The sequence below is a fragment of the Heteronotia binoei genome, chromosome 15 (assembly GCF_032191835.1).
Source record: "Heteronotia binoei isolate CCM8104 ecotype False Entrance Well chromosome 15, APGP_CSIRO_Hbin_v1, whole genome shotgun sequence".
Classification (NCBI taxonomy): Eukaryota; Metazoa; Chordata; class Lepidosauria; order Squamata; family Gekkonidae; genus Heteronotia; species Heteronotia binoei.
Genome location: NC_083237.1, coordinates 14,649,602 through 14,664,561, shown reverse-complemented (window position 1 = coordinate 14,664,561; position 14,960 = coordinate 14,649,602). Strand labels below are relative to the sequence as shown.

The window sequence follows — 14,960 nt, the reverse complement described above, 5'->3', positions numbered from 1 at the left end:
TAAATCTTTATTATTTATTAATGATAATTCAGCATAGTTTTATTGAGATCCACAGTTATATTGTTGTATTGAATGTTTTACTGAGGTTTTTTTTTTCTATTGTTAAGTCTAGTTGTTAGTTGCTATGGCATTTTGTTCCTAAACCAATAAAGATTAATTGATTGCCACATCCCAGTCATGGAACCGTGGGGTGTGGCTACTGATAGAGCATCTGCTTAGCAAGCAGAAGGTCCCAGGCTCCATCTCGAGTATCTCCTGTTAAAAGGGTCAAATAGTAGATGATATGAGACCCTAGATAGCCCCTGCCTGAGACCCTAGATAGCCCCTGCCAGTCTAAGTAGACAATACTGATTTTGACAGGCCAATGGTCTAATTGAGTATAAGGTAGTTTTGTGTGGTCATGTAATTGTGTGGCTTTAAAAGATGGAACAGAAGTAGGCTGAGGCAGGTGTGCCAGAGTCCTCTCCAGCAGTAATGGGAGAGGAATCAGGCTTTGGGTGAGTCCAAACTCCACTCTTATACATATTTAATTCTCAACATGGCCCTATCTGAATTAAACACACACATACACAGAGAGAGATGGGTTGCCAGGTCCTTACTGGCTCCCAGGAGGGGATCCTTCTCTCACATGCCACAATACACCCAGCATGATGATATCACCCAGAAGTGGCATTATCACTTTGGGCATGTCACCGGGGGGGGGGGGGTGCACTCAGTCAGTGTCCCCAGTTACGTGCCCAGTGCAATAACATCACTGGGTGACATCATTGCACCGAGAATGTTGCGATGTGCTGGTGCTCTTTGGGGGTGGGCCCCCCAAAAGCCAGCTGTGTGGTGGCAGGTTGGGGATCCCAAAATCAGTGGAAACCCCAGCCCCAGTGGGAAGCTGGGAGGCCCTAATACACACACATGAAGACACACAGGATTCTTCTCTTCTGACTTCTCCTATTATCGTAAGTCATTTTCATGAATAACTTTACTCTAGATTCCTGAAAGGATCTTCTGTTTTACCACCTAGATGCCTTAGTGAAAAGAAGAGTCCGTAGAAGGAAACAGAAGGGCAAGTGGAAAAAATATATATATCTGATCAAACAGCAGATGTAATCTGTCAATTGAAATGTCTGTAGCTATATCATTTTCCTCTCTGAGCTTCATGTGCTCGCTCACTGAGAGCTTAGCAGATTTGGAGAAGATATCACAGGCAAGAGTGATAAGGAGTGCATTTGGAGTACATATAAAAGAAGAAGAAGAAGATATTGGATTTATATCCCACCCTCCACTCCGAAGAGTCTCAGAGCGGCTCACAATCTCCTTTCCCTTCCTCCCCCACAACAGACACCCTGTGAGGTGGGTGGGGCTGGAGAGGGCTCTCACAGCAGCTGCCCTTTCAAGGACAACCTCTGCCAGGGCTATGGCTGACCCAAGGCCATGCTAGCAGGTGCAAGTGGAGGAGTGGGGAATCAATCCCGGTTCTCCCAGATAAGAGCCCGCACACTTAACCACTACACCAAACTGAATACAGACAAACAAGAATAGAGATCTGTATCATTGTTATTCTTTCCTGTTTTTGAAGAATCCCCTGTTGTTAAGCTCAGGCCTCAGAACAATGATATAGCATTTTGGGAAAAAAATGCATGCCAGTAAGCCAGCACCAGAGACTAAGATGGAGAAGATCTCCACAGTCACCATGGATTTCCCCTTGGTGCTCAAGTAAGTTGGAATGAAGGACACCCAAACACTAACAAAAAGCAACATGCTGAAAGTGATAAATTTGGCTTCATTGAAACTGTCAGGTAACTTCCTGGCTAGAAAAGCCACAATGAGGCTGACTATAGCTAGGAGGCCCATATAGCCCAAGACACAGTAAAACATGGTTATTGAGCCCTCATTACATTTCAGTATGATATTCTCATTCATGGAGAGCATGTCTATATCTGGGAATGGTGGGGAAGTACTTAGCCAAAGGCTACAAATGCCTACTTGAACAAGGGAGCAGGAAAGGACAACAGAATAAGCTAATTTTTTACCCACCAGTGACCTCATCCTAGATCCTGGTTTGGTAGACATGAAGGCCAAAACTACAGTCATGGTTTTGGCCAACACACTAGAAATGGCTACTGAGAATATGATGGCAAATGTTGCATATCGGAGAAGGCAGGTCACTTTTCCAGGTTGCCCAATGAAAAACAAAGAAGACAGGAAGCAATGAAAAAGAGAGAACAGAAGAATATAGGTAAGACTTCGGTTGTTTGCTTTGACTATGGGACTGTTCCGGTGCTTCATAAATGTCCCAAGCACCAATGCTGTGATCAGAGAAAAGGAAACACCTAAGGTAGCTAGGGTGATACCTAATTCTTCTTTGTAAGAAAGGAAGCTTATAGTTTTGGGAACACATTGATTTTGGTGATGGTTGGAATAGTGACCTTGTGGACATTGGACACAGATATCTGCATCTGCAAAAAGGAAAAAAAAACCAACAAGCTGTTAAAATATTTCAAGACATTTACCATGTGGACTTTGTTAAGCTATAAGTCTCTCTATCTGTGATATGGGAATGATTTTTTGATTTTTGAAAGAACTCATTATTTAACAAAGTTATGGTCTATCTACTTGTGATTGATCGTAATAGCCTTTGGCAGTATAAAATGAATGGTATCATAAATATCATATTCACTACAGATAATCATGGCAGCTGAATAGACTGGAGTTTGTTTGAATCAGAGTTCTGTTCCCCATATTGGAGGCTCCATTTGATTGATTCTGGATGAATTAAATATGTAAAGAGCAGTCTGACCAATTTTGCTTGTTTTCTAAATGTGTTTTGCTTTTATAAGGATGATGGCAACTTAGGAAAATATCAGTATTGTTTCAAAAAATGACAAAGTGAAAATACTATTATTTCTTTCCTTAAAACATTTCTACATCCATCCAAATACAATTCCCCCGGTTGACAAACATCAAAACATTGATAATATGAAATATTCATAATAAAGCAATATTAAAACACCATTAAATCAAAAACAATAAATTAATAAATAATATTGAAAATAATAAAACAACAATTGCAACAATTGTAATTGTTGTATACCATCCTAAGCCCTATCTTTACAGGGCAGGGTAATCTAAACAGTTAATAAAATACAATAAACAAATATGTGGACCATTAAAATAACATTTAAAATATACAAATAATTCAATATACAAACAGAACACAAGGGAGGGAGGACAATAAGCTTTACTGGGTACACCAAACAAACAAACAATTTCATCCTCTGGCACCACAATGAGGGCTATAATTTATAAAAGTTTGATTAAGGACTGTATTTCTGAATCATAGAACTGTAGCATTCTGGGGGGGAAAGAAAAAGAAAAATGTCTGACAGTGAAACCTGATGGTCTTAGATCATTATTAGTGTGGAACATATGGGGATCTTATTAATGAGTAAGAAATGTAAGATGTGGCAGATGTCCTCAGACACTCCTGATCACATAATGTATGGATTATCTTTACATTCTTCTACTTAAACATATCATATTTAGAGAATATAGTTTATCATGTCTCCTACCCTTCTTTTCAGAGATCATCCCTTCTGGACAACGAACACAATCATAACAGCAAAATTTCTCTCCCTCCTTCTTTTGTCTTCTATATCCATGATGACAGTTTTCATTGCAAAGAGAAAAAGGCACCACCTGTCCAGAGACAGATAGAGATGTTAGCCCCTGGTGCCTTGGTAATAGCAGCAAATCCTTGTGCCAGTTTTGTGTTGGAGCTATACTGCTGGACTAAGATCTAAAAATTCAGCTTTAAAATCATGTTCTTCCATGGGTGACCATAGATTAGTTGTCCTTCCTTAGACTAAGTTTTAGGTTGCTCTACACCTTCTTTGTAGAAAAATCCTGAGTATTATATCTAAATAAGTCAATAAATGGTAAAAAAAACACAGTTTACTTTTCCTTTGGCAAATCGTTAGCGCAAAACTGAATTTCACATGTGACACATTACTGATGTACAAGACATAGTCTGCTTTCACACACATTGGATAATGATCACTCAGTCCAGTTGCAGACTGTTGAGAGTGCATTGCCCAACACTGGGGGAAAACATCGATAAGACTACAAAACCTGAAATGATATACTGCCTTCAAGTCCCAATGCATAGTAATACTTAGATAGAAGTACTCATATTGCCTCCCCAGTCGGAATAATGAGACAGACACAGAGGTGGATTAAAGGGCCACTTTATTAACTTAATGGCAAGAGCAAAAAACATGCGGACAGATCAAGCCAGGGGTCAAGCCAGACCACCTCCTTGACCTGAAAATGGGTGAGCCCCCAAAGCCCCGGGTATGAGCCAAACCAACGGCTCAGACCCGGCCGGCCCAGCAACATGATCACCGCTCACCAAGGCTCCACCATCCCCAAAGCCGTACAGCCTGGAATGTGGACACCACCATGTGACAGGATCCCCAAGCTCCCTGGAGCCAACCTTGGGCCGTACAGCTTAACGATACCCCAGGGAGGCCATTCACCAAAAATGGTGCGGTGCTACGGGAGCTCACCAATCCCCAAAACATATTCCCAACAATAAACAGCCACTGACAGTGCCAAGCCTCTGCTTAGGCCACTGTATCCAAACCAACCCCAAAACCTGCACCAGCCCTTGCCGCAAGTCAGCCAAAAAGGCTTCATTGCCCTTTATTGGAAGATGAACCTGTCGATGCGCTTAGAGTCCAAGAGGGTGATTCTTAGCGACGCAAAAATGAAGATTGTACACAGTAGCTGTAAAACCACTATATACATTTATTTACACACCAATCACTCTTCTCTCCGACAGTATGCTCCGCTGCAACACCAACTCCATTAACCCACACACACCATAGTGTCTTTGTACATTTATACATTGACCAGCCAATCAGCATCTTGCTGTGTCATGCTGACTGAGCTTCTGGCTGATGCAATACCTCTGGCACCCAGCCACCTGCTGTCATCAAGATCATCTAGCCTCTAGCTCTAGTTTCACTTTTACAGCATGTGCTATAAGCTGTCACTTCTCTCACATACAAGCGACAGAACCCTCCTCCCTATACAATTCTGAAAGACTAGCCTGAATGAAAGGATGAGGCACATACCCCCCAAGCCCACTACTTAGGGCTTTTCGCAAGGCCCTATTGGCCTTAATCTGAGCATGCTCCAAACCTGCTGGGTCCCACACTGCCCGCCACACCCAGCGTGGCAACATGGCCGACCACAGGATAAGGACGCACGGCCACCTCTTGCCAATCAAGGCAATATCCTCCTGGGCCTGAATCAAAAGGGCCTATCCCTTCATCAAGCCCAAGTCATTCTCTCCCAGATGTATCACCAAAATCTGCGGAGGCCATCAATGCAGCTGCATGGAACAGCGCCTCCTCATAAGCGGAGCCACAAACAAGCGCCAAAGTGGCACGAAGCCCCAAGAGGATCGATGGCAAAATTGGCTGTCTGCCGTCAACCTGATGACCTGACTCTCAGGACCAACCCTCTAACATTTTTTGGATCCAAAAATCCTTAGTCACATCCAAATGCCCGTGTGCCTTACTCAAAAAAGACAATGCCGCCATCTGTCCCCGATGGATTTAACTGCGAGGCCCCGCTCCCTTTGCCAAACAGAATTGCAACAGTTGGTCGACTGGAACAGGCCATAATTCTGGTAACCTGGCCCCTTCCCTGAAGGCTACAAACTGGCTAGCCGCCCAGTCATACGACCTTTTAGTGCTGGGCGCTATGGCGAGGTGGATTGCCCGGCTACCTTCATGCCTCCAATCTGCCACAATTCTGCTGGGATGTGCATGGGAAACAGGTCGGCCTCTGGAGCTAACTGGCGAAAGCGCACCATCTGGGCGTCCACCACTCCATTACAAATGCCAGGAACATGCTTTGCCAAGAACAAGATATTTAACTTCAGACAGCGCAAAGTAAATGCCCTAACCAACTGCATCACTGGGGGGGACTTAGATGTCAAGTTATTGACAACATGTACCACTGCCATGTTGTCACACCAGAAATACACCATGTGATTAGCAAGATTATCACCCCAAAGGTGGATAGCCACCACGATAGGAAAAAATTCCAAGAAAGACAGGTTCCAACATAACTTGGAACCCAACAATTCATGTGGTCATTGCTCAACGCACCAATGCCCCCTGAAATAAATCCCAAAACCTGTGGTACCGGCAGCATCTGAGACGATCTGGAGCTCTGCTTCCAACAGCATATCCCCTCACCAAAAGGAAATGCTGTTAAAATCCTTTAAAAAATGACTCCCAAACACCCAAATCGCTGCACATCTCCCTGGTAACCCGGGTAAAATGATGCGGTAAATGCAGGGCAACCATTCCATCACAAAATTGCTTTTAAAAGGTCCTGCCGGGAGCCATCACTTTGCATGCAAAGTTCAGGTGACCCATCAACTGCTGCAACTCAAGGAGGGTGACCTTGCGCTTACTCCGCACTAACTTAACTCGAGCCAAAAGGCTCTCCCGCTTCTCCTCTGGCAACCTGAATAACTGGCGCACAGTATCGAGCTCGATACCTAAAAAGGTCAAAACCGTAGTTGGGCCTTCCGTTTTTTTTTCACGAGCCAATGGTACCCCAAGCTCCTTGGCTAACCCCTCAAAAGCCGTTAACAATAGAAGGCACTGCCCGGAACCCACGGGGCCCACAAAAAGAAAATTGTCCAGATAATGCACCGTGTCCTGCACCCCCGTTTGAGCTCGTAAAGCCCATTCCAAAAATGTGCTAAACCGCTCAAAAGTGGCGCAGGAAATTGAACAACCCATCGGCAGCGCTCTATCTACATAGTAACTCCCTTCAAAAGCAAAACCTAACAATTCAAAATCCCTAGGGTGTACCGGGAGTAAACGGAATGCTGACTTAATATCACACTTCGCCAGCTCCGCCCCCACTCCACACCACCAAACTATCTGCACTGCCCGGTCAAAAGATGTATATTTAACCAAGCAAAGCTCAGCCAGGATCGCATCATTCACTGATCGGCCCCTGGGATAAGAAAGGTGATGAATTAACTGAAATTCGCCAGCCACTTCCTTAGGCACCAACCCCAAGGGGGACACCCGCAAATTTGGAATTGGAAGGGTCGCAAAAAGGCCCAACACTCTACCCTCATCACACTCCTTCTTAATTTTTGCCCTAACGATATGCTCTAAACCCCTAACCGAACGCAAATTAGAACAAGAAAATGGGGTCTGTGGACCCTGATAAGGAATTCTAAACCCGTAGGAGAACCCCTCCAAAAGGAAACGTGCCTCATCCAAACTTGGATAATCCATCAACAACTCCCTAAGAACCCTCAGATGAATGGGGCTGGGCCCCTTTAGCAGCATGCTGCCCCGCCCCCCCGCTTGGCCTCTTGTTAGCTCCCTTTGGTTTTGACCTGTTACAGGCCATGACTGCATGAGGCCCTCCAGAAAGCGGGCACTCGTGCTTCTACCTACAAGCCTTCCTGGCATACGTGCCTTGGGAGGTAAAGTCCCAGCAAAGCAGCTGTAGCTGAACCGACTGCCACGCAGTTGCGCGGGAGCCAGTAGGAGTCGATGTCTTCTGAACGAGGTGTCCACTATCAGATCTCTCCCCCGCTATTGGCTTCACAGGTGCCATAAGCTGTAGCCACAGCTGCTGGTTAATCTGGTCCCACAGAAGGCCAGGATTAACCGCCGCCCGCATGCGGAATTGTTCATCATACTGAAGCCACGCCCCTCCAGTAAAGTTGTTATAAGCCCTGTATATAATATCACAGCACTGGAAAAGGGGGGCGGCCTGCCATAGCTGGGTCCTGGCTATAACCCCTGCGTAGATAAGAAAGCCCGGAAGCCAGTTCGACCATGTCCTATCCACTTTTCTTTGCTTCAGTTTCTTTTCATCAAGCTCGTCAGACTTCTTCTCCAATTCCCTATAAAAAAGGCTAAACACATCTATATATTCGCCTTTTAAAATCTTTTCCCTAGTGGCAACGGTAAGATGATCACCAAGAGGCATGGCAGGGTCTCTGAATGGCAATGCGTGAAAATCCACCATACTGTAAGGGACTGGTGGGTGAGATGGAAACCCCCAAATCCCCCTCTGTTGTGGGGGCGAAGATGACAACAAGGTAGGAGCCTGCAGCCATCCCCATGGCAAAACACCCCCCGCTGCCACCTGTCCGCTTGGTCCTATGTCACTAGCTTGGCCGGCTCCCACCGGAGTCGGACACCACTGCACCCACGCACCCTTCAATGCAGGCGCCACAGCTGAACTGCATGCCTGCGTTGACGTCGTACCTGACACTGCTTGCCACACCACCAGGGGCCCCACCCCAAAATAAGTAGCCCCTAAACCCTGGGACCCCACAGCCGGCCCAGAACAACCTGCCAAGTTGGGACCCCAAGGACCCCATGGCCATACCACCCCCTGCTGCCGTGCAGGTAACTGACCTTCAACCCCAGGAAGCACTACCACTACTGCATCAGGCTCATCCCTCTGATCCTCCTCCGGCAGCACTACCTTACCCAAACCACCACTGTTTCCGTCAACACCCTGCAAAACAGAAAGCCGAGCGATCACCTCCTTTTGGAATAATATGGTGGCCACTCTCCCCGAACCCATGAGCCCAGTGGCTCTCCATGAAGGGCTGCCAACCCCTCTTGCCTCTTCTGTGGCAGCCAGCCACTCCATAATGGCCTGCCTAATCCGTACATCCTCCCCTTCCTCACACGGTAGCTGTTCAGGGGGAGGCCTCCTGGGAGGCCTCTTAGCAGGCTGTTTTCCCTTTAACTTCCCCTGGCCCTTTTTAGGCTCCATGTTGCAGGCAATTATGGCCTAAACTAGGCCCCAGTAGAAAAAAATAAAGTTGGTGCCAGTGAGAGAACACCCTCCCCCCCCCCCCCGGGCAGGCAAAACCACCCTTTTCCAAGCCTAATAGGGAAAATCCAGACAGCCCGGGCCCCACAAAGCCCTGATGGTTTTCCCCCAGGGCCGAAGGCCCACATCAGCCTGCGCCTTCGCCTCCACTCCCCAGCAAACATCACCCCGAAGCTCTACGCTCTCGGCTCACCCGGGACAGAGGAAACCACCGATGCTCCCAAAAATACGGCGTGGATCGCGCCGCAGCCAAACCGTCGCTCGAAGCTGCCCTCGTTAACTGCCAGCTCCCAACGAGCCACTCCGACTGCTCCGGACGCAGCAGACACGATCTGCTACCCGTCCGAGAGCAAATTCTCACTGCGCAACTGGGGGCAGGGCCGGACTTTTAAGGCCGCGCCTTGCCCCCACCCAGATATTGGATGATTCCATTGCTTTAATCCTTCCAGGGAGGCAATGGACGGCCCCCAGCCTTAGCAGCGATCGCCGCTCGGCTGGGAAGGGGGCTGAATTGCATAAATGTTCATTTTGAGCTGTGATGAGAACAATAAAGTACAGGTTTTCTGTAGATCCCATGTGAAACAATATGCCAAAAATATATGCATACAAAGGCCAGCTATGGATAATCAATAAAGATGTAATAGGTGATACCATAAACATGTGAAGCATGCCTTGCCATATATGCAGTTCTTAAGGAGAAGAAGAAACAGCAGCTATGATGTTCATGTGAAACCAAACAATACAGAGGATAACCTAAGGAGGTATTCAGACAAGCTAGAATTAAAGCATGTCATTCAAATATGGAAGGACTTCATCATCATCAAGAAAGATATAAACAGCAAATCCTTAATTAAATATTGGTTCCTTGTCCATTGTACCTCAAGATGTCATGTTAGACCCGTCATGGCAAGCAAACATACTGAGAAAATGGCCAACTGAACAGTTATACTTTTTGTGTCAATATCACACATGACCATAGCAACATCTATGTGAATCAAGTCCACCTCAGGAACATTTATTCATAAAGTACATTGGAAGAATGAGGGATTTCATTGATAGAATGAAATGCTTAACCCAAGGAAGAGGTCCTTAGGATTGCAGCCTTGGAATGGGACTCAACAAGCTATTCCAATACTGAAAAGTGGAGGAAGAGTCCTGTTGACTACCCAAGAGCTGATGTTGGGGATCATGGGACCTGCATGGATAAAATCCATGTGAGATGTGGGTTATAGGAAAGAGAGGAATTGGGTGACCTTGAGCAACCAACCCAAGAGATTAAAGGTGGACTGTGGACATCCCATGCTTCAAGTATTGGCAGTACGATGGAGAAAAAAGAATTCTTTTCAAGTTCTTCACCCATAAGTGACTGCTTCTGTGTCCCACCTGGTTAAAGGTTTTATGCCATATGATCTTATTGTCATGAATGGTTAATTCTTTGCCGGAAGGAGCCCAAGGATCAAATCTTCCCACTTGTACTCTAATGAAGGAGCCATTTGGGAAAATGACCCAGTTTGTCACATCAAAAGCAGCTCTCAATTCCCCATTTTCATTAAAATGCATGGTGTCTCCAGCACTGTTGTTGAATGTGATGTTCCTGAGTAACCAATTTAGCTAATTCATAGAGAAAAAGACAAGAGAACTGTTGTGGGCTTTGCAGTATTCAGATTACATCATATAGTCACTAGTATTGTTTTCTTAAAATGCTGAAACTTTTCTTTCTTGTGCATAAAAGTTAAGAGAAACATGATAACGCATTCAGTTCAGAAAGTGGAAAGGCTTCATTGTATAGCGTACCTGCCATGGCTGTACATTCTGAACCACCATCTGCTCTCCATTTAACAGTTGTCTGTGGTATGATCTGGATAGGTGTATGGTCTGCAAAGCATATGCCACAGCATAGACAGCATTGTAGACATTGTAGCTGTGGCCAGTCATGCCCATCTCAAACAAAATCCAAGGAAGTGTTTCCAGCTTCTCTTCACCTGTACAAAAATTCTCACTATCACCCTGAAAGTTGGAGACTTTCAATGAACAGCTGAATGCCTGCTCCCAGAAATTCTGGATAAAACCATCTCCTTTCGCCCAGGAAGGGTTAATGGCTTGAAGAAAATGTTGGAATCTTGGTGGCTGCTTAGAGTGAACTGCAAAGGATAAGGTACCGTGGAAGCTTTCTATATCCCATATCCTTTGAAAGGACATTGATTCAAAATCCCACTGAGATGTAACAATCCATACTTTATGCAAAGGTGGGAATGAACTCAAAGGTGCTAGAAACAGCAACAGTCTCAAAACAAATTGGGATGGAGGTTCTGCATAAACAAAGCAGACCCTGGCTTTGTCCTCAAAAACAATCAAAAACAATTCTGCTTGTCTTAAAATTGAATCTGTCATATCATTCAGATAAGTAAGTTTTGGTAATCTCAGAGAGAAAGCAAAGCAGATGCCATTTTTAGAGAGTAGATGTACCATAGTCTGCAAAAACTTTTCACCTCTGTCATCATCTGCAGCTAAGAGCCCAATCCATTTCCAATTGAAATGCTGAAATAAACTGATAACTCCCATGTACTGATAAGCTTCCTTTGGGACCATCTGGTACAAGGAAGAGAACGGAGTTCCATCATTCTGTACCGGGGAAAAGGACCCATAAATGAGCTGAAAGAAAACATGTAAGTGTATTTTTTTCCTGATGAATTACTACAGAATATTCCATTGTGCGCGAATAACGTGCTATCATTCTGTATGGCCTACCTGTGGCATCTTGTAGTTGCCTATGATGGTGGCCATATTGACTGATGTTTCAGAATCAAGTCCTCCAATAATAGCTATTGGGTTTTTCAAAATAGCACACTTGAAGTTGGGGACACACCACTGTTGTGTGGAAAGCAAACTCAGGATGGCTTTATTGGTCATCCTTGCATTATAGTAGCTGTTGAGGATATGGAACCCCAGTGTTATGTTTGGTAAGATATGGGGATTCTCATTAATTTCTTTTATTGCAAATGCCAAGGCCAAGATATGCTGGTAGTTCTTTGGCTTTGATCTGTAATTAGAGTCACCAGATGTTCAGAGAATCATCAACAGTTGATTTATACCTTGCAGCATCAGAAAGCTCTTTGAATGGTGTGTTAAACTTCTGATAATCTTCAATTACCAAAACCGATTTCTCTATATTGAATGCTCTTTTTTCTCTCATTTGTCAGACCTGTTTCAGAGCTCTGTGGCTTTTTAACACTAAAGTGTATTGAAGTATCAATACATACGCTTTGTATGAATTTCTGAAGTGTTTTGGTTGCTGACTGTAACAATAAACTTGACTTGACCATCCAAGTCATAAACTCCCCCCCCCCCCCAGACTTAATGACCTTATTTCAGACACTGATGTTAAAGGCACATTGGGACTACCTAACATAACGACGAATGATATAATATATTTTGCCTCTGGCTTTTGGTCATCATTCTATACTTGATTAATAAACTATCCTATGGCAATTAATGGGCTCCTTCTCTTTGCATTAGAGATGCATGAATATCCCTCAGTTTGTCACATGCCCTTTTACCAAACTATTTTTTTTTTAAACCTTAATGTCACGTGAACCCATTGTTGAATATATATATTTTTTTTTCCTGGCACTTTTCAGAAAGCAATTCAAGTGCCAGGTGAACCTCAAAGGCAAGGGGATTCCATGAGTCCAAAGGGTGATTAACATGTGGAATTCACTGCCACATGAGGTGGTGGCAGCCACAAGCATAGCCACCTTCAAGAGGGAGTTAGATAAAAATATGGAGCAGAGGTCCATCAGTGGCTATTAGCCACAGTGTGTGTGTGTGTGTGTGTGTGTATATATATATATATATTTGACCACTGTGTGACACAGAGTGTTGGACTGGATGGGCCATTGGCCTGATCTAACATGGCTTCTCTTATGTTCTTATGAGTCAGGTGCCAGAATTAAAATTAAAAAAAAACTAGTGTTACCTCTTTGGAAGGCAGTAAACAGAAAGCATTTGTTGAAAGACAGCTCTTGCCTAACTCATTGGAAAAATAAAAGGAGAGGGCTCCTCGCAAAAATGATTTTGGTGGTCTCATGTAATGGAATGATGAAACTTTGGATAAATGAGTATTTTGGAGATTTCTGCTTATCTGCATTTCTGTAATATGTCCTATAACATACAAGGAATATATGAGGTTTTATATCAGTATCAACCTACATGTATGTTTTCCAAATTTTCTGTCATAATCTCCCCACGAATAAGAGATGGGATTCAATATTCTTGCCCTAACTGTTACATTGTATGCTGAGCATATAACCATTTGAATTTTCTTGTATATTTTGGTAGTTGATTCACATATTCCAAACCAAAAGATGTGATTATATGGCCCCAGAAAGATCATATTGTGTGTGGCTGAAGTACTTTTAATATTTTTTATGCAGTCACTCAGTGAACTATCTTAAAACCCTTTTTTAAAAAGTTTTGGAATCTCGGAGTCCACACAAATCTCTCTGCCATAAGTTTCCACCTGCCACCCACCTCTTTAATAGAAGAGTCTCACCACTGTATTTTCTGCCAGAATAAATCTAACGGAAGAGTGGTACGATATGAATTAACTAACAATGGAATATTAAACACGGTTACAGCCTTCTTAATCCAATGGTGCCAGTGAATTTAGGAGTGCATTACTGTTGATGGCTGCGTTCCAAGAGACTTAATTGTTTCAGAAAATGTTTAAAGCTATGGTGGAAAGTGACAAAATAGAAAGAACAGTACTAGATCGTAGCATACAAATAGGAAGATTTTAAATCTGCGAAAATGTATATTATTCCACAATGCCAGAACAGTAAAATTAATAGCCAAACCATACATATAAAATTAAAAAGTAGATCGCACAACCGTAAAATGTACTACCAGAAATTCCTTACAAAGGTTCATTGATCAGCATCTGCGAAGGCTGTTTCTCAAAAGAAGGAGTCTCATGCACTAGGTAGACCTGAGACACGATCCCTCCAATGGCGAGGTCACCAGGCTGAGCAAATTGATGAGCTATAGGAAGAGGGTCCATTAATTCTGTGGCGCAATTAATGGAATGCTTCTTGCCCACATTGTATTTCAGCAGTAAAAGCAGCAGCAACAGCACTAGCAGCACTTTAATGAAAAGCCTTTCCTTCCTGTTATCAATTTCCATGTCCCTCAACAGCATGGAATACTGTTTCTGCTCCCAGAAACACATGAAGATCACCAACATATTGCAAAAGAGCGGCACATGCTGAAGGTCTGCACATCAAAACCTGGGGAGGCAGGGAATCTGCAGCTCTGAACGGTAACAAAGTGTGCCGTAGGATGGGAGCACCCTGTAGCAAAGGAAAGCGTGGACAGTTATTCCATATGCTTCTTAGGCTGTCCTTAAACTCCTGCTGGCTCTTTTGTGGTTGATGTTGCTCAATCACCGCGTGTGAGAGGCAGCAGCTGCCTCCCAGAGTCTGAGGAGTTTGCCTCTCTGGTTACAATCTGAAGAACACTTTCCCGCGATTAAGACCTATTCCATAAATTGGGTCTTTCTTGAAAGTTGACTGGTTTAGGATTGCTGCCTGTGCTTCTGGTGTCATCTGCCTTAAGAGCCACCTTTAGGAACCAACTTTATTCCGAAGTCACTTCACAGGCTTCTAATTTGCAGTTGGAAGAATGGTGACAGTTATCTCAAATTGCAGAGGCCCGGTTCTCTGGGGAGATGCCACTTGAGAGCGCTGGCCCTAAGTGGCAAGGGTTGGGTTGTGGTAAACACAAGTTGCCTCATCCGTGTGTGGCAATCAAAGAGTTCATCGTTCAGCAGGGCCAGCCCTAGATTGTCTCGTGCCCTAGGCAAGGCTAACTTCTCATATCCCCCTGCACTGATAACGTCACCGAGTCACATGGGAGCAGGGGTGGAATTCAAGCAGGAGCTCCTTTGCATATTAGGCCATGCTCCCTGATGTAGCCAATCCTCCAAGAGCTTGGAATTCTAGCAGGGGCTCCTTTGCATATTAGGCCACACACACCCTGATGTAGCCAATCCTCCAAGACCTTGG

The 14,960-nt window shown here is 44.4% G+C and overlaps 1 protein-coding gene across 1 annotated transcript; it reads right to left on the bottom strand.

Moving 5' to 3' along the window:
- Positions 1–1,551: 1,551 nt before the first annotated feature.
- On the bottom strand, positions 1,552–14,140 carry LOC132583112 (vomeronasal type-2 receptor 26-like). The gene is made up of 8 exons (XM_060254781.1): positions 13,818–14,140; positions 11,647–11,938; positions 10,693–10,905; positions 9,092–9,233; positions 6,423–6,574; positions 5,792–5,917; positions 3,567–3,693; positions 1,552–2,453 (listed from the first exon to the last, which is right to left on the bottom strand). The coding sequence occupies exons 1-8, from the start codon at positions 14,138–14,140 to the stop codon at positions 1,552–1,554; spliced, it is 2,277 nt and encodes a 758-aa protein (XP_060110764.1).
- Between the last annotated feature and the right edge of the window lie 820 nt (positions 14,141–14,960).